Source organism: Elephantulus edwardii, unplaced genomic scaffold (assembly GCF_000299155.1).
Source record: "Elephantulus edwardii isolate Elephantulus edwardi_28Jun2011 unplaced genomic scaffold, EleEdw1.0 scaffold00336, whole genome shotgun sequence".
NCBI lineage: Eukaryota > Metazoa > Chordata > Mammalia > Macroscelidea > Macroscelididae > Elephantulus > Elephantulus edwardii.
In genome coordinates this window covers 790,610-814,803 of record NW_006400086.1, presented here as the reverse complement: position 1 = coordinate 814,803, position 24,194 = coordinate 790,610, and the positions used below count along the sequence as shown (strand labels likewise).

General features: G+C 38.0%; 1 protein-coding gene and 1 pseudogene across 1 annotated transcript in view; both read left to right on the top strand.

Annotated features, from left to right (window-relative positions):
* LOC102856440 overlaps positions 1-21,864 on the top strand; it is a 63,419-nt pseudogene extending 41,555 nt beyond the window's left edge.
* Positions 21,865-23,276: 1,412 nt separating this feature from the next.
* LUZP4 (leucine zipper protein 4) overlaps positions 23,277-24,194 on the top strand; it is a 45,425-nt gene continuing 44,507 nt past the window's right edge. The window contains exon 1 of the mRNA XM_006901582.1: positions 23,277-23,367. Within this exon, the coding sequence (XP_006901644.1) occupies positions 23,277-23,367 (91 nt within the window). The remainder of the gene's footprint in view (positions 23,368-24,194) is intronic.

Here is a 24,194-nt window from a genome sequence, read left to right as displayed (position 1 = left end):
TTAATAATCTGCCTAAAGCATCCTTGATTATAGCAACTCTAGGTTTGAATTTGTTCTTCAGTTCCTTGAGCTTAAGATATGCTGAACAAGTTCGGCCCTTTTGATTTTCCGACTCTAGCTCCTCGCACATTTCATTGTAATATTTTGCTTTGTTATTCCATGATGCCTTTTGAAATCTTCTGTTCAGATATGCTGAACAAGTTCGGCCCTTTTGATTTTCCGACTCTAGCTCCTCGCACATTTCATTGTAATATTTTGCTTTGTTATTCCGTGATGCCTTTTGAAATCTTCTGTTCAGCTCTTTCCCTAAATAGATTTTAAAATACTTATGTTTTCCTGCAATGTTGCCAAGCTCGTTTGTTTGTTGTAATACTTTTGTTGTTATTGTTTTTCTAATACTTTTTAAGGTAGCTTCTTGGGATGTTTCTACTTAGAAAATAATGTCACCGTTGATTTTATAAGAATTATATTAAAGATATGTCATCTGTGGAACATTACCATTTTTAATATTGAATACTCTATTGATAGGAATTTTTATTGGTGTAGCCCATAGGGAGTTGCACCACTGACCCAAAGTCAGTTCTAATCTACCAACCAGTGACTTGGCAGGTGAAAGATGGGCAGCCTCTTCCTGTGTGATTTAAAGTCCTTGAAAATTCACTGGAGGGTCAGCTATGAGTTGATTCTGATCCCATGGCAATGAATTTGAGTTTCTGAATGGAATTGATGAATAGGGAATGTTTTCCCAGTTACTTACATCTTACTTAGTTTCTTTCAACAATGTTTTATCATTTCCAAGTGTACAAGTCTTTCAGTTATTTTAGTAAATTTTTATTGATGTCTTTCCATAATCTTACTTTTAAATCGTGTATTGCCAATTTTAAGGAATTCCAACTTTATTTTTATGTAGTGATCATGTACTCTGTAGCCTTGCTGAACTCATCAATTTTAGAGTTTTAAAAATGTTTTAAGAATTATGCAGGCCAGATGGTACAATCATTTTACTATTTCTTTTCCAATTTGGGTGATTTTTTATAAAATTGTCCTGGCTCGACCTCGCATAGAATGTTCAGTAAGAATATTGTGAGTAGACATCTTTGTCTTGTTTCATGATCTTATGGGAAAACACCCACAATTTAAGCATTAAATGTGATGTTAATGGAAGATTTTCCACAATTGTCCTTATAAGGTTAAGACATTTCCTGTTGTTTCTGCCTCAATCTTGAGCTCTAGCTGGCTCTTCAGTGTAAGGTCACTGAAGAAGAACAGAACCCAGTATAGGCCAAGTAAGACAGTTTATTGAGGAGAAACTGCCAGGCTGGTTCTAAAGTTGAGACCAGCAGCTACTTAAAGTTAGAGTGGAGTTTTATATTGTCTTACAAGGAAGTTGGGACTTAAGATGTTTGTAGCAGCTTGGTGCAAAAGAATGAAGAAAGTTGGGGGCTGTGGATAGTTATTCCTGTGAAAAGGAGGTGAAATAGTTTTGCAGCTCTAATAGAGATAAAGAGTTGCAGCTGCAGCTTTGATCATTTCTGTGGCTGTTCTGCGAAAAGAAGGTAGAGGGAGAGCACTATGCAGCCCTAAAAGGTCTGCCTTTTGTTATATGATTGGGGCTGTTGAGGTTCTCTTCTCTAACTAGGCAGCTCTGGTCAGCGTGGAAATCTCTCCAGATAACATTTCAATGGAGATGCCCTAATGGTTTTGACTGGATATTTGTATAAACTTTATAAAAGAGATGAGTGATAGATCTAACCCTTATCTGTAAATTTTTAATTTATATTTACGTTTAATCCCATGTACAAAATCATTTTCCTACAATATTTTTGTGTGTGTATTAAAGGTGTAAAGGAAAGGAGAGTACTTTATCCTGAATTTTGCTTTCATGACTTTGGGACAAATTAAAAGCTCCTAAAACTCTGGAGAGAAAAAGTTCCTGTCTGTGACTTAGTCTATTGAATGTTTGTATCATGAAAATACACTGTGCTTAATAAAATCCTTTTTTTATGTCTACTGAAACAGCCTTGTTGGTTTGATAATTTTTTATTGATACATTGATTAAAGGTATGAAATAAACCTTACTCTCTTGGGATAAATTAACTTGGTTGGTCGTGTGTATCATTCACTTACTTGTTAGAGAGCTCTGGTGGCCTAATGGCTAGAGAATTGCACTGCTAACCCAAAGGTCATTGCTGATCATCCAGCAGGTTTTCAGAGGCTGTAGATCATGTGGAAGAGATAATCCATCTTTTCCCCAAGGAGGATCTGGTGGATTTGTACCACCAGAGGAACTGCCCGTGGGTTAGCAGGGCAATTCTCTATCCACCAGGCCACTGGAGCTCCCTATTTATATATGTTGTTGTGTGCTGTTGAGTTGGAACCAACCCATACTAGACCTCCAGTGAGTTTTCAGAAATTGCATAAGAGTTGATTATTTTTTCCCTCATGGAGAAGCTGGTACATATCTTTGCATTGCAGCTGAGTTCCTTACCACTAAGCCACCAGAGTACTCTTATCCGTATATATTGTTGTTGTGTGTCATCAAGTTAGAAGTGATCCATAGCTGATTTCCAGAGGGTTTTCAATGACAGTAAATAGCCTAGGAGGAGATTGTCCATCCTTTTCCCTAACAGCAGCTGATAGGTCAAATTTTTTTCCATTTTTTAATCCTGTCTCCATAGATTTAAAGATCTGAAATTTTTTGTGTGTCATGATGGCTTGTCTGGTTTTGGTATCAGTATAATGCATTTACCGTATGCAATGAATTTAGATGGTTTCCTCTTCTAGTGGCTTCGTGCTAAGAAGCTGAAATGCAATCTTTCTTTTTCTTTTTTTTTTTGAAATGCAATCTTAAAGACATACATTTTAAATCCATCACCTGCTCCACAAGATAAGGATGAACAATCTCCTCCTGCGCAATTTGTTGTGTTTTTGTTAGGTGCTGTCAAGTGAAGTATGATTCGTAGTGACTCTTTGAACAAAATATCTGAACCCCTGTGCAATTTACTGCTTCTGAAAACATGCTGCAAGATCAACTGTGGGTCGAATCCAAATCTATGGCATAAAACAGCAATGATATTTTGGGGAAAGATTTGTGAGGAATTGATAACAATTCACTATTTAGTAGAATTGACCCATAAAACTGTTTGAGCTTGAGCTTGTTCTTATGATTAGTTTTTATTTAAAATATTAATTCAATATCTTTACTTGTTATAAACCCGAAATTAAACCAATTGCCTTGGAGTCAATTCCAACTTATTATAGGATTTTGGTTTGGTTTTTGGTTTTGCTTTGTTTTTAGTGTTCCCAGACTAAAAATAATATTACTTTCCAATTAACACATAAAATCTAAAATCACACTAACATATCACAAATATTGTTATTATTGTCATATGCCATCAAGATGCGTATGATTCATAGTGACCCTATGTACAACAGTTCTGAAACCTGCTCCGCCCCTGTCCAGTCTCACTCTGGCACACCAACCCCTATTACCCACTCCTCCAGATGGTTTTCAGAAGGGGTAATTGGATCTAAAGTATGCTCTGGTGGCCTAGTGGCAAGAAACTGCGCTGTAGCAACAAAGATGGAATGTAGCGAAGCTAGAAAGCAGCAAAGCCAGAACACAGCAAAGCTGGATGAAGGCCTGAGAGCTAGAATTTGAGTAAGGTCCCCGTGCGTGCTCAGTAGGCAGTAGATAGTGTATTTGTCCACCTGGTGTGCATCTCCACATATGCCAGGTGCCTGGAGCACCAAGGCCCACCCAATGCCTGTGCCCGCTTTTACATTCCACCCACCTTTATACTCCACCTTGCATCTCCTCACGTATCATCAGCTAACTGCCTTTAGACTGGAAAGTCTTGGACTGCAACAGTTATAAATAGAAGAGGCTGCTTTCGTAGGCCCTGAACTGAAACTTGCAGTATTACTGCCTCATCTTCTTCTGGAGCAGTGACTTCAGATAAAGAACCTATCATCACCTCAGGCCTGAAAAACTCTACCACAGCAATGTCATGTAAGAAGTAGGCTACTACAAGCTCTAAGTAAGATGTCACTCCCCAGAAGTGACACAATATCAATGGATTTCCTGAAACAAGAAAGTCTGATGGAACTTTCTGACACAGAATTTAAAAAACAATGAGTGAATATTTTGAATGGGTGAAAAACAAACTTGAAGAATTACAGAACACTACAAACAAAAATCAGGAGGAGTTTAAAAAAATTCAAAACAATGCAGATAAAACTAATGAGACATTAGAGGCACTGGAAACACAAGAAACCATGATCCAAAATAGGTCAAATGTTTCAGATGTTATCAACATGATGGAAGGACACATGAATAGAGTTGAAGACATGGAGCACAGAACCAGTGAAATAGAAGATAGAATTGTCACCACTGATCTTCAAGACCAAAAAGCAGAATAGAAGAAGAAGAAAACCTAAGAATAATGTGGGACATTATCAAGAGAAATAACATGTGTATCATCAGAATCCCAGAACAGGAAGAAGCAAGTAAAGGCACAGAAAATGTTGTGGAAGCATTACTAGAGGAAAACTTTCCAGGCATAATGAAGAATAGATCATATTTTATGTCATGATGCAAGCACTAATACATTAAAAAACATAGAAATAATGCAAAGCATCTTCTCAGACCACAATGCTACAAAATTAGAAATTAACAACAAGAGGATAAAGGAGAAAAACAAAAAAAACATTTGGAAGTTGAACACCTTTTTTGGACATGAGACTGTACTAGAAGAAATAAAAAATGAAATTAAAAAGTTTCTTGAAACAAATGACAATAAAAACACCACTTACTAAAACCTCTGGGAAATAGCCAAAGCAGTAATCAGAGGTCAATTTATAGCAATAAATAAACACCTCAAAAGGCAGGGAAAAATGACCATTACTCTTCAATCCAACATCTCCAACAAATTGAAATACATTGGAAAGAAAACACAACACCTTCTAAAAAGAAATAGAAATTATAAAAAATTGAGCAGAAATAAATGAAACAGAAAACCAAGTGAAACCATAAAAAAAAAAACACCCAAGGAGTTGGTTTTTTGTAAAGGTCAATAAAATCAACAAACCACTAGCAAAACTAACAAAGAAGGAAAAGACAAAAATAATCCAAATAGATTGTCTTTGCAGAGTCGCCATGGTCTCCTGCTTCCACAGTGCTTGAATGGAACCCGGTGCTCGCAGCGTCTCCCCTCGCCGGTCATCTCCAGCCAGTCCTCCGCCACCTCCTCACATCAACACCCCCGGACACCCCAAGGTCCTCGCCTCCGTTCCAGCACCGCAGCCGCCACCTCTCCGCCACCACCAATAAAAGGTGAAACAGGCAATGTAAAAAATGAACTAACTAAAATAAAAAGGCTAACAATGGAATATTATGGGAAAACTATACTCAGACAAATATGAAAACCTAGAGGAAATGGACAAATACTTAGAAATTCATAACTTACCTAAACTGACACCAAAATTTAGCACCTGAGCAGACCCATTAAAAGAAGAAATTGTTGTAAAACAACTTCCAGCCAAAAAAAACCCTCCACCAGATGGTTTTACAAGTGAATTTTATCAAACATTCAGAGAAGAACTGCCACTATTTCTACATAAATTATTTCAGAAAATAGAAAAAGATGGAATTCTCCCAAATTCATTCTAAGAAGCAAACATATCCTTGATACCAAAGCCAGGTAAAGATACCACCAAAATAGAAAACTATAGGCTAGTATCTTTCATGAACACAGATGCAAAAATTTTGAATAAAATCCTGGCCAATAGAATCCAACGATACATAAAAATATAATTCACCATGACCAAGTGGGATTCATAACATGATCCTATCAATTGATGCAGGTAAAAACCCTTGATAAAATCTAACACTATTTCCAGATTCAAACACTCAACAAAATGGGATTAGAGGGGAACTTCCTCAAATAGTAGAAAGTACATATGCAACCCTGAGAGCCAACATTTTTCTGAATGGAGAGAGATTAAAGGCATTTCCTTTGAGAACAGGAAGTTGGCAAGGATGCCCACTATCACCTTTCCTGTTCAATATTGTATTAGAAGTCATAGCAATAGCAAAAAGACAAGAGAAGGGAATAAAAAGTATCCAAACTGGCAAAGAGAAGGTATAATTATCTCTATATGCAGAAGATATGATAGTATACTTAGGAAATTCTAAAGACTCAGCAAGAACACTACTGGACATAGTTGACCAAATCAGCAAAGTGGCAGGATAAAAGATCAACATACAAAAATCCGTCACATTTCTCTGCAGTAACAAAGAGCATACAGAACCAGAACAAAGGAACACAATACCCATCACAATAGCTAATCACAAGATTAAATACTTGGGAGTAAATCTAGCAAGAAACACAAAGTATCTTTTCAAAGAAAATTATAAAACATTACTACAAGAAATAAAGAGAGACCTGGAGAAATGAAAGAATATTTTCCATTCATTTGGAATGGAAAACGGCCCCAAATAGGCAAAGCACTCCTTAAAAAGAGAATCAAGGTAGGAGGCATCTCACTCTCTGATTTCAAATCCTACTACCCTGCTGTGGTGGCCAAGATAGTGTGGTACAATGACAGAAACATAAATCAATGGAATAGAATTGAAAACCCAGAAATCAGCCCATCTACCTGTGGCCAACTGATTTTTTACAAGGAGATAAAATCAGTTATGTGGGGAAACTACAGCCATTTAAATAAATGGTGTTGACAGAATTGAAAAACTATCTGCAGAAAACTCAAGAAAGACCCACACCTCACACCATGCACAAAAACCAACCCAAAGTGGATCAAGGACCTAGGACTGAAACCAAGGATTATAAACTACATTAGAGAAAAGCTTGGAAGAACTCTAGAAGTCCTATTCCACAACATAAACAATCTTCCAAGCATCCTGAAAAATCTACCACCAGGAGAGGATAAAATAGATGAATGGGACCGTCTAAGAATAAAATCCCTATGCAAATCCAAAAAACGTCTCCAACAAGATAAAAAGGGAAGCCACAGACTGGGAAAATATATTTGGTAATGACATGTCAGATAAGGGACTAATATCTACAATTTATAAAATACTCAAGCACCACAACAAGATAAAGTTAAACAACCCAGTTGAAAAATGGGCACAGGGTATGAAGAGACACTTCAGCAAATAATACATTCAGATGGCGAACAAACCCATGAAGAATTGCTCAAAATCCCTTGCTCTAAGAGAAAAGCAAATCAAAATAACTATGAGCTATCATCTCACCCCAATAAGAATAGCAAAATTCAACAGAGCAGCAAACAACAGATGCTGGCAAGGTTGTGGCGAAACTGGAAACCTTTTCCAGTGTTTGTGGGAGTGTAAAATGGTGCAATTACTATGGAAGGCAGTATGACGCTTTCTCAGAAAGTTCCAAATAGAAATACCATTTGACCCAGCAATTCCACTACTGGGGATATACCCTAAAGAAACCAGAACTCCCACCCACGCAGATATATGCACACCCATGTTTTATTGCTGCTTTGTTCACAATAGCAAAGAGTTTGAAACAACCCATGTGTCTATCAACAAATGAATGGAGAAGCTGTGGTATATTCACATAATGGAATACTATGCTGCATTGGGAAACAAGGAACTCATGCAATAGTATTCAAAATGGGTGACCCTGGAGGACATTATGCTGAGTGAAGTATCTCAGTCACAAAAGGACAAATACTACAGAATTCCACTGTTATAAAATGGGACTGACACCAGTATTGGGGGGAACCTAGAAAAGAAGGGATAAATAATGTATACTGCATTGAAACATATGAGGGAGAAAAGTGTTTAAAAGGACTATATGATTAGATATTATTTTCATGACAAGAGTCCAGAATAAGAGCTGCATAGTAAAGTAGACTGAGGTTGGTGGAGGATTGTATATCAATGAAAGAATTTTCTCTTCAAAAAGCAAACTGGGGTTAGAGGTGTACAGGGAGGAAAATGCAACTGTGTATGAATGGAAATCCAAACTGCCTGTAAACTTTCATGAAAATTTTTAGAAAAGAAGCTGCACTGCAATCGCAAAGGCATGCATGCGGTTCAAATCCACCAGCTACTCCATGGGAGATGGATGGACAATCTCTTTCCATGGATTAAAATCCTCTGAAAACCCACCTGAGGGTCACCTGTGGGTTGATTCTGAGTTAATGGCACACAACAACAATTGTGCATGAGGAGACTGAACATTTTCTTCTTCAGAGTCACTACCGGCCTTTGGGCAGGTAGCACAAGTCCTTACCCACTAGGCCAGAACTTACCTACACAGTCCTAAAAAGTACAAATAATTTTTGTAAAGTGAGTTCAAGGGGAAACAGTTCGGTGATAGCTTGCTTACTTGCTACTCAGGGTGTATGTTCTTGCTTTAACAACATTTGAAAAACAAATGTTGAATACTAGTTGTTCTTGACCTTTTCTTCATAAAAGCAAAAACCTCCTTTGGATATCTATCTTTTAGTGAACACAGATACCGTATATAGAGCTTTCATTCCTTTGAAGATGCATACATCAAACTTTCAAAAAAAATAAAAGGATACTTGTATAGTCATTTACAGCTATAAATTTCCTTCTAGGCACTGCTTCAACTGCTTCCCTAAATTTGGGCACACTGTGCTTTTGTTTTTATCACCACAAATTTGACAGTATTCTTTGTAATTTGGTGTATATCATTTACACATATTTGTAAATGAAAAAGAAGTTTTTCTGTTACTGATTTTCACGTTTTCTCTTTCCATATTATCAGTACAGTTTGTTTTCAATTTATAACAGAGTGTATAGTCATTTTCTTTGTGGACTTCAAAGCATATGTACTCTTCTGTCCCTTAGCCCCTTCCCTAGTATAACCTAATTTTTTGTGATCTTTAGAATATGTAGGCTACTATCTAGACACAGGGATTCAGTGTATGGTTATGTGTATGGTGTCACACTGCCAACCTAAAGGCAAGCAGTTCAAATACACTGGTGCTCTCATTCGAAAAGATGAGCCATCTCCTCCCATGTGATTTACAGTCTCTGAAAACCTGCCAGAGGATCAGTTATGAGTTATTTCTGATGCAATGGTACACTACAACAAACATTCATTTGTTCATCAAACATTAAGAATGCAGACTATATGTCAGATGTTATGTTGGATAAACTGATGGCATAGAGATGAATAAGATCTAATGCAAAACTTGATAGGGGTTAAGAGAGCCAACTTATTTCTTTATTTTTTTTTATTCATTCATTCATTCATTCATTCTTCATGCATTCTGGGTTCAAATGCCAGCTATATCACTTACAGCCTTATGATCTTAAGCAGTTTACTTAAGCTTTCTTCATAAGTTTCCTCAGATTTAAAATGTTAATAATAATGCTACTCTTATCTCATAGGGTTGTCTGCACACAGTAAATACTACTTGTTATTATTGTTACTGAGATCTCTGTTGGAACAGATGGTTTGCATTCAGCTATTTACCAAAAAAATGGCAGTTCTAATCTAACCAACAGCACAGAAGTAGAAAGGCCTGGTGACTCACTTCCATAACAATGACTTCATTTAAAGTCCAGTGAACCCTGCTACTATTCCGAAGCATGAGTCCAAGTTGAACTGACAGCAGTGCGTTTAGGATTATCATTATTATTTTGAGAGCACTAAGTTCCAGTCATTATTGTCACTAAACTAGGAGCTCAATAAGAAAACATAACCATAAACTTTAAGGAGTGTCAATCTAGTGAGAGTTATGCATTTAAATGAATTACTACTGTGAAATACATATTGTGATAGGTACAATGAAGATATGTAAATAAGTCATATACAATATGATTAAAACTAAAAAACTCATTGCCATCAAGGCAGAACTGACTCATACCTGACCCACCAGTGAGTGTACAGGGCTATAATTTTCACTAGAGGAGATGGCTCATCTCATCTTTTTTTCTGTTGAGCCACTGGACTCAAATCACCAGAGAAGCACTGCCTTTGGGTTAGCAGCATAATCCCTTATAGACGATATCACCACAATTCCTTGGACAGGTCTGCCCTGGAGAGGTTACCAAGTTTTTACCTTGAAGGCAAGAATTTTGAGGCTCCATCTCACATATTTTGGGCATGTGGCCAGGAGGGACCAGTCCTGGGAGAGGGACATCATGCCTGGGAAGGTGGAGGGACAGTGCAGGAGAGGAAGACCATGGTTATGGTTGGTGTGTTGCAATCAGTGTGATCGGCTCAGGACAGGGAAGGCTTCAGAGCTGCTGTACCTAGGGTTGCCATGTTTCAGGCAACTTGCTGACACATAAAAACAACATCAACATTATGATATTACTGTGAACATGCAATGGAAGATTGCAGAAGGGAAAACACACTCTGCCAAAAGTAAGTTTTTAATAACTTTTAGAGAGCTCTGATGGCCTAGAGGTGAGAAAGTGCACTGGAATCCCAAAGGCATAAATCCACCAGTTGCTCTGCAGAAGGATAAGCAGTCTCCTCCTGTGCGATTAAAGTTGCCTTTGAAAACCCGCTGGAGGGTCAGCCATGGGTCAGTTCTCACTCAACTGTACACAACATCATCAGTATCATGCTTTCCCTTTGTTTTGGCTTCTCAAGGTTTTAGTGCAATTTTCAGAGTCTCTTCTTACATCCATTTTGGCATTCCCTTCCTCCTCTCTGTAACAAGGTTTTTGCCCTCTTTGTGGATGATATGCTTGATGTCATCCCACAACTCAGCTGGTCTTGACTCATTAGTGTCCAATGCCTACAACCTATTCTGGAGATGATGTTTAAATTCAGGTGGGACAGAGTAAAAGTCGTATTTTGGTTCTTTCAAACTTGTTTTCATTTTCTTCAGCTTTAATTTGAGCTTGCAAATGAACAATGATACTCTGTTCCACAGTCAGCACTTTGAATGCTGAGTTTGAGCTTCCTATCAGGTGTGATAGATTAGTAAAGTTGCTTTTTGTGTTTTTTATTTTATTTTATACTGGTGTGCATACAAAATTCATATAGATTGTGTTTCACACTTTCCTTCATTCATATTGTGGTTCATACAATCAGTTCCATATATTATTTTTAAATCAATCACAATTGAACTATGCCTACCATTTCTATTTTTTTAAAAAAGGTATTTGTGATTAATAAATTATTGAACATACAAAAGCACTATAAAATGTTAAAATGCATAAAATTGAAATGTCATCTGTTTTAATGAATACCAAACTTTTATTGCAACTGTATTGTCACAATATGTTTTTGTTGTTAGATATGTTCAAGTCAATTTTGATTCATGAGGTATCAGCAAAAAATTCTTAAAAGACAGAAACAGCAAAAAACATAAATGTAAAATAGGTGAAATGAGCTTCACTAAAAATGAGAACTGCTGCAACGAAGGGCTCAAAGCAGACTAGTGCCTGTAAGGTGTTTTTGTGTTTCATCTTTCTTATAAGAACATGGATTTTAAAATCAGGTAGACATGGTAATTTAGACACCTCACTTCAGACATCATTAAATTACATTTGTTGTTATTAGGTACTGTCATGGCAATTTTAATTCCTAATAATACTATATGACAGAGTAGAACTGCTTCATAGCGTTTTCTAGACTGTAAACTTAAGGGGAGCATATTGCCACATTTTTCTCCTGTGGAGCCTCTTAATGGATCCAAACCAATGATCACTTTGTCAACAGCCAAATTCTTAACGACTGAACCACAAGGGAGCCTTCTTTTACATCATACATTTACTGCTTAATCTTGTCTAGTCTATTAACTTGTGACTAAGAATACTTTGAAAAATTAGGTTTTTAAAAAAAGTCTCCAAAACAAAAACTCCTTAACATTGTGTCGGAACCTACCGATGTCTGACTCTACAGCAGGTTTTCAGAGGCAGTAAATCACCGTGGCAGAAATTGCCCATCTTTCTCACCCAGAGCAGCTGATGGATTCCAACCCTGAGAGAGTTTGGTGTATGAACTGAAACTCTACCCAAGAAGCGTTTTTGTTGTTACGTGCCGCGGAGTTGCAAGCAACTCATAGCTGACCCTCCAGCAAGTTTAGGGAAGCTGAAAATCATATGGGAGGGCCTTGCTTAGCTTTCTTCTGTGGAGTCACTGGTGGATGACAAACACCAGAGAAGGACTGCCTTTCCATTAGATGAACAACTTTGTATGGATGCCACCAACAGAGCTTCCAGAGCGTAATAAATTACACTTAGTAAATTGCAGCTATTATTGTTATTTGTGGTTGCTTTGTACTGTTGAGTTGGAACTGACGAGTATCTGACCCTCCAGGGAGGTTTTCAGAGGCAGTTAACTGTATGGAGGAGATTGTACATCTGTCTCCTGCCAAACGGCCAGGTGGATTCAAACCTTGAACCTTCAGCTGCCAGCACAGCTTCTCACCACTAGGCCACCACAGCTCCAATTGTTACTAGGAAGCATATGAGAAAAGGCAGTTATTCTTTTTTTTCCTTTTTTAATTAATTTTAAGAGAAATTTACAGAGGTTATGGATTTCCATTCATTCATTGCCGAACTGGTGGGGAGGGGTGGGCAGGGAGGAAAGTGCGGCAATGAATGAATGGAAAAGGCAGTTATTCTTTAAGAAATAAATCTGAGAATAGCTTTAAACGTTTCAGAACAAAAAGTAAGTGACCCTCCATTTATTAGATATTGCAACATATTATAAAGCTACAATAACTAACACTGACAAATAAGGAGAAAAACAAAATTGTACTAGAGCATAGACAATAATTCAATGTAAGGTAAAAAGGACATTAGTTTCTTGAATGAGGAAGAAAGGTTTTAATGATTTTTTTGAGACGACACATTGTAACTGTTGTGAGTAAATAAATGTGAATTATCTATGTTATGTGCATCAGCTGACTGAGACATAGTGACCCTATGATAAACAGATCTGTAATGTGCTCTATCTCGGATCATTCTCACCTCTTCAGTTGACGGGGGAAAAATTAGAAAACTTCTCTCCTTTAAAGGTTAATAGTATATAAAAGCAAAAGTTCATTAAATGTCACAGTATGCAATTGAAAAAATTATAAAAGACAAATTGAGGTATTTTACTTCAGTAAAAGAAATCGAATATTATATATAAAAGAATATATACAAAATTAAAGGGCAAGCATCAGAATGAAAATATTTATGGTAGGTATGATAGAAAAGGGTTTATGGCACTTAATATCCATTATGCATATAGGATATGTACCCAACAAACGTAAAAGCAGTGACTTAGGCAGATATATGTACACCAGTGTTCTTTGCAACACTATTCGAAAGAACCAAAAGGTGGAACCTAAATGCCCATCAGTATATGAACGGATAAACAAAATGTAATCTATTGAGCACTGTGCTGCTAGTAGGAAAAATGACATCTTGATACATGCTACAATATGGGTGAAATTTGAAGACAGTGGGCTGAGTGAAATAAGTTGATCACAGAAGGGCAAATATCTTATTGTCATAGACATGTATGTGTGTGTGTACATACAAAAAAACCCACCACCAAACTAAAGCAAATGTGTCGAAACCAAATTTTCTAACTAGTTACTAAGGACAAGAGGGAGGGGATAAGAGGATTCTTGTGTACGGAATAACTGATTTTTCATTTACAGAGAAAGAAAATTCCATTAAGCCTAAGATAACACATTTGATTAATGTTGGTGTCAATAAATGGTATACCTGTCCACAATGAAATTTGAAAAAATTGTGTATTAGATATATTTACAAAAAATTTTAGGGGCTTTAGGTTTCTTATTTAAAACCAAACACCTCATTAAATTTTGTTCCTTGATTTTGGTCTCAGGTCATGGTACTATGGGACATCCCACTTCACTGGCCTAATAATTATATAGCTAATAAGTAGTTTCCTGTTTAGTGCTGCTGTTCTACTTCCTAGTTCTGTGCACAGTGTCTGGGGTTTTAAAAGCTTGCAAGCTGCCATCTCAAGGTACAAGAGTTTTTGCTATTTGCCTGTAGTTACATATTGTTGTATTGTAGTTGATAGGGGCCATCAACTCAACTATGACTCACAGTGACCTTATGAAATATATATTTCAAACGTGCCCTATTCTTCTCCATCCTTACAATCTCTGATATGCTTAAGCCACTGGCCCAGTCTATCTTATTCCTCTCTTTCTCTGACCCTCCATCTTTCTTCGTACAGTATCTTTTTTCCAAACACTGGCCCTTCCTGACAACATGAGAAAATATGTGAGACAAGTTTCACCACCCTTGCCTCAAAGAAGCGCCTTGGTTCAACTACCTCCAAAGCAGATTTCTTGGTTCTTTTGGCAATGCACTGTTGTTGTTGTTATAAGTCATCAAGATGAGTACGACTCATGGTGAACAACAGATTTGAACTTTGTACTATCCTGTGCCAGCCTCATCATTTCTGGCATACTTGAACCCTTTCCTGAAGTCACTCACTGTGTCAATCCTTCTTGCCAAAGGCCTTTCTTTGTTTTGCTGACTCTCTACCTTTTCAAGCATGAAATCTCCTTCTAGGTAATAGCCGTCCTAAAAACATGCCCAAAGCAGGTGAGACAAAGACTTGCCCTCTCTGTCTCTAAAGAGCACTCTGCCTGCACTTTCTCCAAGAAATACCTGTGTGTTCTTTTGTCAGTCCATAGGATTTTCAGTACTCTTGTCCAACACTGCAGCTCAAAGGCACTGATTATTCTTCTGTCATCTTTATTTATTGTCCAACTCTCAAACGCACAGCTAGCAACTAAAAGAGCATGGTCTGAATTAGGTGTACCTTAGTCCTTAAACGGACATCATTGCTCTTCAGTGCCTTGGAGAAGTCCCTGACAGCAGACTTTCACAGTGCAATACATCCTTTAATTTCCTGAGTTCTGATGCCAAGGGTGTTGATTGTGAACCCAAGTAAGATGACATCATTGACAATTTCAATCTTTTCTCCATGTATCAGGCTGGTGCCTGTTGGTCCAGGGCTGAGGGTTTTTGTCATCTTGATGTTGACATGTAATCCATATCAATATTTACTTCATAAGGTCTCTATGAGTCATATATGACTCAAAGGCACCTTATAAGAACAACAGCAACAAAACCAACAGCAGCAAGGCTGTATTTCAGGGTTTCTCAAACTCCCTCCAGCCAAGTATTCCATTTGTAATCTCAAACCCATTGCCATGAAGTTGGAATTGTTTCCTAGCTGACCTCTAAGGTGTTTTACTGAGGGTGAAATTACATGGAAGTACAGTAATTATATTTCTCCCAAGGAGCTGCTAGTGGATTCAAAATGCCTGCCTTTGAGTTGGCAGTGCCACTCCCTACTGATTTGGTCACTCCGTGTCCAATATATGAGAAAGAAAGGAATAAAAAAGGCTGTGAAACAGTAATCAGTAGGCGTTCAGTTGGCCTTTAATGAAAACATTTGTCATACGTCTTTGTCGCTGTTGGTTATCTCTTCATCAATCTGGAAATCTTTCCTGTCAGCCCAGACTTCCAGATGTCTTTAAATATTCTCCTGCTTGTTCTTAAATCTTTTCTGCAAGTGCCAAGCATTCCTATCTTGGTTAAGAATATAAATTGACAGTATATCATTAAGAAGGGTTTAGATAACTGAAAAGAATAATATAGCTACAATAAAGACAAAATGGCCTTAGTTCTGCTGACTTCTGGTTGCTACTTCCCTTTGGCAGCACTAGATAATTCAGATAGCAATTTTCAGTTTTACTTAATAGAGGCCCATGTTATTTAAATGTAGATTAAACCTATACATGTTCCATTCTCATTCTCATTCTCTCTCTCTCTCTCTCCCTCTCGCTCTCTCTTTCTCTCTCTCTCGCTCTCTCTCTCTCTCGCTCTCTTGCTCTCTCTCTCTTGTTCACTTTAGGATACAATACTCCTAACCTGAAAAGCAAAATGTCATTTAATTTTTTTTTTAAATTATTCTTAATCTGGGTAAAATCGTCTCTAAAGTTAGAGAGTCAACAGGGAGAGAAAAAAAAAAAGGAGAGAGTCAACCACCAGGGTAATAAGAACTTTAGGATTTTTTTTTCTTTAAGAGATCCACAAAATTACTAAAAAAACTCATTGCCATTTAATTGTAATCAACTCATAGTTGGCCCTCTAGGGGATTTTTGAAACTGTAAATTAGGTTGTTGTTGTTGTTGTTGTTGTTGTTGTTGTTATGTTATGTGCCTTTAAGTCGCTTGCGACTCATAGTGACTCTATGTACAACAGCCCTAAACTCCACTGTGTCCTGTGCCAATCGCACTGTCTCTGACACTCCCATCCCAATTATCCCAGTGACTGAATCAATCCACCTCATAGAGGGCCTTCCTCTCCTGCGCTGTCCCTCCACCCTCCCAAGCATGATGGCCCTCTCTAAAGACCAGTCTCTCCTCACAACATGTCCAAAGTATGTTAGATGGAGCCTCAGAATCCTTGCCTCCAAGGAGCCACCCGGTTTAACCCTCTCCAAGACAAATCTGTTTGTTTTCCTAGCAGTCCATGGTATTCTCAATACTCTTCTCCAGCACCACAGCTCAAAGGCATCAATTCTCCTTCTATCCTCCTTGGTCATTGTCCAACTCTCTGATGCATAACAAGCGATTGCGAATACCATAGCCTGTATCAGAAGCACCTTAGTCTCCAGAGAGACACCATTGGTCTTCAGTACTTTGGAGAGGTCCCTAACAGCAGACTTTCCCATGGCAATGCGCCTTTTAATTTCCTGGCTGCTGGTGCCAAGACTGTTAGAGGAGTAAAATGCCAAATTTTTTATCAAATGGAGAAGCTGTTGAAGCAGGAGTTGCATCCACTTCTTAAACAACATGCCTCTGGAAACTCTATAAACTTTGAGAAACGACAATAGTTACAGAAAGGCTTTAAGTCTTTTGTCCATAGGCTAACTATGACTTGTGCTCGATTTTACGGCAATCAACAACAACATCTTTGGCTTGGCAGACTAACTCCTTATTGATTAAGCTGCCAGATTTCCATTCTACAATGTTTGTCAGGCATTTAAAAATCATGCCTATAAGGATTATTTTAGATTAGTGAGCAAACACAGATAAATCTTTGCAGAAAATACAAAACAGAAACTATGAATGTGAATATACATATCATACACACATAATTAGGCAGCTATTGTGGCCTAATGGTAAAAACAAAAAAAAAGCAAAAAGCTGCTTTGCAGTCCCAAAGACATAAAAAGTTTGAATCCTCTTGATGGGAGAAGGATGGGCAATCTCCTCCCATGAGATTTACTGCCTCTGAAAACCCACTGGAATGTCAGCTCTGAGTGGCTTCCATCTCCATGGAAGCACAACAACAGCATTTAGATATTTAAATACATTTTAAAGAAATATATTTTTAGACACAATAAATGTCTAGAAAGAAAGAAAGTATTTATAATGATAGTTGATTGTTGATTTTACTTTTCTTCTTGTTTTGTGTTTTCCAAGTTGCTTACAAAGTTATAAATCAACTACGTAATTTCCATTTATAATTAAAATGTATTTTTTTTAAAATCCTTATTTTCAAGAAAGAAACAGGACTTATTATCTGTTAATTAAAATCATTCATTCACTTACTCACTCTCTCACTGCTGCTCAGCCAAGTCCAACTTATAGTTGATCCGCCATCATATTTCCTTCCAAATCCAGAAATCTTACCTAGAGGAGATTGCCTGTCTTTCTCCCTCCAGAGCTGCTGGTGGATTCAAACTACCAGAAAGATGTGGCCTTTTCATTAGCATTTTAGAACAACAGCCACATCACCAAAGCGACATCTAATAAAAATTTGATAACAGATCTTCCCCCATAATGATATTTATCTTTTAATTAGGATAATTTGTTACTGTACTTTCCAAAAGAGCTCTGTTGAAGGGATAGCTAAGTATTTGAGAAACTGTTGTTGTTTTTGTATACCATCGAATCTGAACCGACCCATAGCTGACCCTTCGGCATGTTTTCAGAGGAAGTTAATCCCACGGGAGGAGATTGCCCATCCTTCTCTTGCTTATAAATTTATATATAAATCTCAATTAAAATGCCATATTGCTTAATCTCCATTCTAGGTACAGATAATACTTTGTTTCTAACACTGCTCTGGATAGGAATTATTGCCTGTATGCCACTGATTATCATGTTCATTTATTATTTTAGAAAGTTAAGAGATTGAGAATGATTCGTAAAGTCAAGTGATTGAAAATTATTGTCCAGACATGGTTTTCATGTAATCTTGAATGTAGAAGGTTCTGCAGAGGTTATTCATTTAACCCCTTTACAATAATTCTATTTCTTTTGAGAGTAGACACCTAGATTCTTCTTGAATAATTCCACAGCCAAATATTTCAATTTTTAATGAAGCAAATTTCAATGTGGGGTTTTTTTTTTACTTTCCCCAGTTCCTGTAACTTTACCCAGCTGCACTTCTATTGCCCCCTAGTGTTTGACTGAATAATAAACAAACTACCTCCAGTATGTCAGAAATGATGAGAATGGCACAAGGTAGGACAGCATTTAAATCTGTTGTTCCTCAGGTCGCTTTGAGTTGTACTCTATGACATCCAACAAGAAAAATTTGGTTCTAAGCCATCCTCACAATCATTGCTATATTTGAACCCATTGTTTCAGCCACCACGTCTATCCATCTGCTTGAGGATGTTCCTCTTTTTCAGTCTACTTTAAAAAGCGTAACTAAGAGGAACTAGAGCATGAGGAGTTAATGAAAGAATCTAGATTATATGAAAAGAATGTGATATCAGGACTGAAGGAATATTCAACAATAATGTATAATATAAAGATGACACATCCTAATTGCATGAAATGAAGTGGACTTGCTTCAAAACCTACCTGAAGATATGTAAGGACCACAACCTTAAATATGGAATTCACCTCAAAATAAAGAAAACAAAAATCCTAATAACTGGAACACTAGAACAGCTTATATAATAGAAGGAGAAATCTATCTAATAGATGAAGAAGATTGAAGTTGTCAATAGGGTCATTTTACTTGGAACCAAATAAACACCTATGGCAGCAACAGTGTACATGTCTAAAGATGTGTTGCACTGAGAAAACTTTCATCAAACAATTTCTTACAAGTCCTAAAGAGCATGGATGTCAGTTTAAAGATTAAGTGCGCCTGATCCAAGTAATAATTTTTTTAATTACTTGAAATTTGTGCCTGAAATGTGAACAATGAATAAGGAAGATAAAAGCATAATTGATGCCTTAAATTTCTGGTGTTAGCAAAGAGTATTAAACATATCATGGACTGATAAAAGAACAGACAAATCTGTCTTTGAGGAAATATAACCAGAGTGTTCATTAGGAGCTAGGATGGTGGGACATTTTCTTACTTATTAGAAGCATGGTGCCAGGAGGGGCCAGTCCCTGGATAAGAACATTATGCATGTGAAGGTGGAGGCTAAGCAAAGAACAAAAGAAGCTGGAGATAGAATTCTGTATAATCAATGATTTAATCATTGCAAATATTTTTATAAGAAACATAAATACATATTGTATATATGGATTTCACATATGGATAGTATGCATAGGAATCAGATCGATTACATATGTGGCAAGAATCGCTGGAGAATCTCACTCAATATCAGCTTTGAAACCTAGGCCAAGTGTTGATTGCAGAACAGACCATCAACTATTCATGTGCAATTTCAAGCTGTAGGTAAAGAAGGTTAAATAAAATCCACAGGAACCCAAGACCTTGAGTCTATCCCACTTGAATTTCAGAACCATCTCAGGAACACTAATGAATGAAGACCAGATGAACTGTGAGAGGATATTAAGAATATCATCCATGAAGAATTCAAAAGATCATTACAAAGAGAGGAAGAAGAAAAGACCAAGATGGATGTCAGACGAGACTCTGAATATTGCACTAGAGCTCTGAGGAGCCAAATCAAAGGAAAGAGATCAACAAATTAGGGAGCCAAACAGAAGATTTCAAAGGGCAGTGCGGGAAGACAAAGTAAAGTATTATAATGAAATGTGTAAAGATTTGGATTTAAAGATGTTTTTCTTTTTGTTATGTGCCTTCGTGTCGCCTGCAACCCACAATGACTCTATGTACAGCAGCTCTGAAGCCTGACCTTTCCTGAGCCAGTCAAACTGATTCCGACACACTAATCTTCGTTACCCCAGTAACTGTATCAATCCATCACATCCGGGGTCTTCCTTTCCTACGCTGTCCCTCCACACTTCTGAGCATGATCTCCTTCTCCAAGAACCAGTCTCTTCTGGCCCTGTGCCTAAAGTATGTGAACAAAGCATCAAAATCCTAGCCTCCAAGGAAAGACTTGGTTTCACCCTCTCCAAGACAGACCTATTTGTTTTCTTGGTGGTTCATTGTATGTTCAAGACTCTTCTCCAGCAACACAATTCTAAGGCATCGATTCTTCTTCTATCATACTTAGTCATTGTCCAGCTCTCTGACGCGTAGGAAGTAATTGCGAAGATGATGGCCTGGATTAGGTACATCTTAGTCTCTAGACTGACGTCGTTGCTCTTCACTACTCTGGAGAGGTCCCTGATAGCGTATTTTCCCAGTGAAGCTCGTCTTTTGGTTTCCTGACTCCTGGTGCTAAGAGTGCTGATTGTAGAGCTGAGCAAGCTGTAATTGTTAACAACGTCAGTCTCCTCTCCATATATCATAGTCCTATCAATTGGATCAGTAGTGAGCATCTTTGTCTTTTTGATGTGGAGCTTCAATACACATTGAAGACTACAATCCTTGACCTTCTGCAGCAAATGCTTCAGGTCCTCCTCCATTTTAGCAAGCAAGGTTGTATCATCTACATAGCATATGCTGTTAAAGAGTCTTCCTCCAATTTTGATGCCACATTCCTCCTCATAAAGCTTAGCTACCTGCATGATCTGTTTTGCATATGCATCCCTGACACACTTCTGATTTTGAACCATGCAGTGTTTCCTTGCTTTGTTCTGAGGACTGCTTCCGTGGTCCAAGTATAGGTTTCACAGAAGCACAATCAAATGTTCTGGGATTCCCATTTTCCTCAGTATAAGCTACAATTTGACGTGATCCATACAGTCAAAGGCCTAGACTTATTTATTCATTTATCTCTCACAAGCCTCTCTCCCTTTTCTAAGACAAGCTTTAAATCTTCTTTAGGTAACTAGAATTTCTTTTTAAAAATATGGGGCACTTCATGAAGTTGTGTGCCATTCTTGCTCAGGAGATAAGCAAATCTTCTCTGTTTTGTTCCAATATTAGGATATGGGCTGCAGAAGCAAGCACTGGTTTGTTCTTTTGAGAGTCAATGGTATAGTCAATGCTCTTCACTAACAGAGTTCCAAGGCACCGATTCTTCTTTGAGATTCCTTATTCCACCATAATGTGCATATCTATTTAATATCATATTCGATTAAAAGAGAAGAGTCCTGATGACACAGAGGTAAAATGTTCAGTTGCTAACTGACAGGTCTGTGGTTCGAGCATTCCAGGCACTTTGCCAGTCTTGGAAACCCCTACTCTGTACTGTAAGATCATTGTAAGTCAGAATCAACCTGACAACAATGGGTATAGTCTTTCAGTGAAGAAATTACAATTACTTAACAACAATTGCACTACATCCTGAATGAATTGGAATGGTTGTCTTGAGGAAAATCACTTATGTGATTGATTGTCATATTTGCCCATCCATTAAACGAAGTAAATTTGTCAAGTCAAGAGCATTTCTAACAATATTTATTACCAGAGGTGAAATGGAAACTTTCTAGTAAAAACATTTTTGAAATTAGCTTCCTAAAACTTACGAGTTTTCTGATGAGATTGGTGATGTTAACAAACGTAAATTTTTTCATATGACCGAATGAAATGGGAACTATTCTTGTTCAATGATGACACAAAGTTAAAATAGAACAGAGGACGATGGACAATACAAGAAGTTCCCTGATATGGTTTTAGATTCTACCTGACAACTAATCTTTAAGAAGTCTCATTTCCACTTCTGGATTTTGATACAATATTAAATAAAACTAGCATAAAAACAACAACAACAACGAAAACCAGCAGTCACATTTAGAGAGCTGTGGCGGTGTAGCCCGTAGCGTGTTGCACTGCTAACTGAAAAGTGACTCCTCTCTGACGGTGTTAATCCACCCAAGGCTTTTTGAGAGAAAGGGGGCAATCTCTTTCGATGGGATTTACAGCCTCTGAAAATCCGCCGAATGGTCAGCTATGAGCGGATTCTGAATCCAAGGGTAGTTGAATTGAGGCACAATTATCTACAAAGATTATCAAAATCCTCCATTTTCCAAATGCATGGAGGAGTAAGGATGGATTTTCTTCATACATTTCAAACTAAAAAGGGAACTTTGGTGGCCTAGCGGTAAGAAGCTGCGCAGCACTCTTATAGGCATGTGGTTCAAAGCCACCAACTGTTTGGTGGGAGAAAGATGGGCAATCTCCTCCTGTGTAATTTACTGCCTCTGAACATTCACTGGAGGATGAAATATGGGTTGGTTCTAACTCAACAGTAAACAACACGGACACACTAACAACATACTAGGGGGCTCTGGTGGAAAAGTCCATAGGAATTATGCTTCTAAGTCAGTGACTCTGTGGTTTGAATCCACCAGCCACTCTCTGGAACAATCTCCTCCAGTGAAATTTACATTCTCCTGAAAACTCATTGGAGAGTCACTATGAGTTAATTCCTACTTGACAACAATGAGAGAGTGAGGGAAAGAGAGAGCGTGAGAAAGAGTAAGAGCGAGAGAGCTTGATTGCAGGGTGTTTGTGTGTGAGAGACAGAGAACGCAACACATCGAATGTAGAAGCTCCTATGGGAGCCCTGTTACCTTCTATTGTCAGATATGGAAAAGGATTATAAAATGTGTCACAATACCAATCTTCTCATTAGTTTTTTAAAGAAAATAGACTTCTGTTTCTTTCATAAAAACACTTTATTTATATGAACATGTAAAATTGTTATTGTTATTTTAAATATTAATTTTTTTAAAAAATTGTCAACTGACAAGAAATCAGTCACCAAAAATATAAACAAACATCAAGTGTGATGGGTAGAAAATGGCAGGGGGGTCGGGGGGGAGGGGGGAATAGGAGAGAGGCAAGTGTAAAGCCCCGCCTCTCGCGGGACCTTAGATCCCGCCCAAGGGGCTGTGATTGGAGGATCCTACTGGCTGATTCCTTAGGCGACACAAAGGGGGCGCTGTACGCGCTATACCCCGGATTCTGGGGCGGTTGGAGCTGTTAAGCTGAGGAGATGTCCTCGCTTTCAACCCCCAAGGTTTCTGATAATGATTTAACAGACTCCCCACACAGACCCTGGATGGATTTTCTGGACATGTCCCTAGGTAAGGGTGTCCCGAATACCCTGCTCCACTAGTTTGGGTGTCCTAGCCTTGAGGGGGTGGTGTCCCGGACAGGAGTGACCGGCCACAAGTGGCTCTGTGAGGGCCCCGGACAGGAGTGACAGGCCACAAGTGGCTCTGTGAGGGCAAACGCCCTGAGGGAAAGGCGTCCCTTCTCTTGGTTCTCCTTGGACCAAACTCCTAGAAACCCATCCTTCTTGGACACCTGCTGCCCGGTTCTGCCCCTTTCCATTCAGATTCCCCCAACCCCCAGCTCTTTTTCCTTTGAAAAACTGAAACAAACGGTGTGAGGAATGAGGACTTCGGGGGGCCGCGAGTTGTGAGGAATGAAATTCAGTCTTTATATCTACTTTCAATATTGAGTCTATCGAAGATACTCAAAATTATAGAAATCCAGTATATATTTTGTATGCTGTGAGGAATCAAAGTAGAGTTCCAGTATCAATTTTAAATACAAAGGGTGTCGATATTCAGTATTCTATTTCACCTTCTTTGATGAATAAAAATACCGTTTCAGTGCCTATTTTCCATTCTGTGAGTGGGGTGGTGGGAATGAGTGTGTCGGAGACGGCGAGGCTGGCACAGGATAGAGTTTAGGGCTCTTGTACATAGTAGGGTCGCTATGAGTCGCAAACAACTCGATGCCACATAACAACAATAACATACCTATTTTCACTATTTAGATGATATATATTCAATGTTCTATGTATGTATTCAATACTTACTTTTCAATGTATATTAAACACCCAATATCTACTTTCAATATCCATTACAGTGTCGAGAAATTATTTTTCATACTTCTTTATATT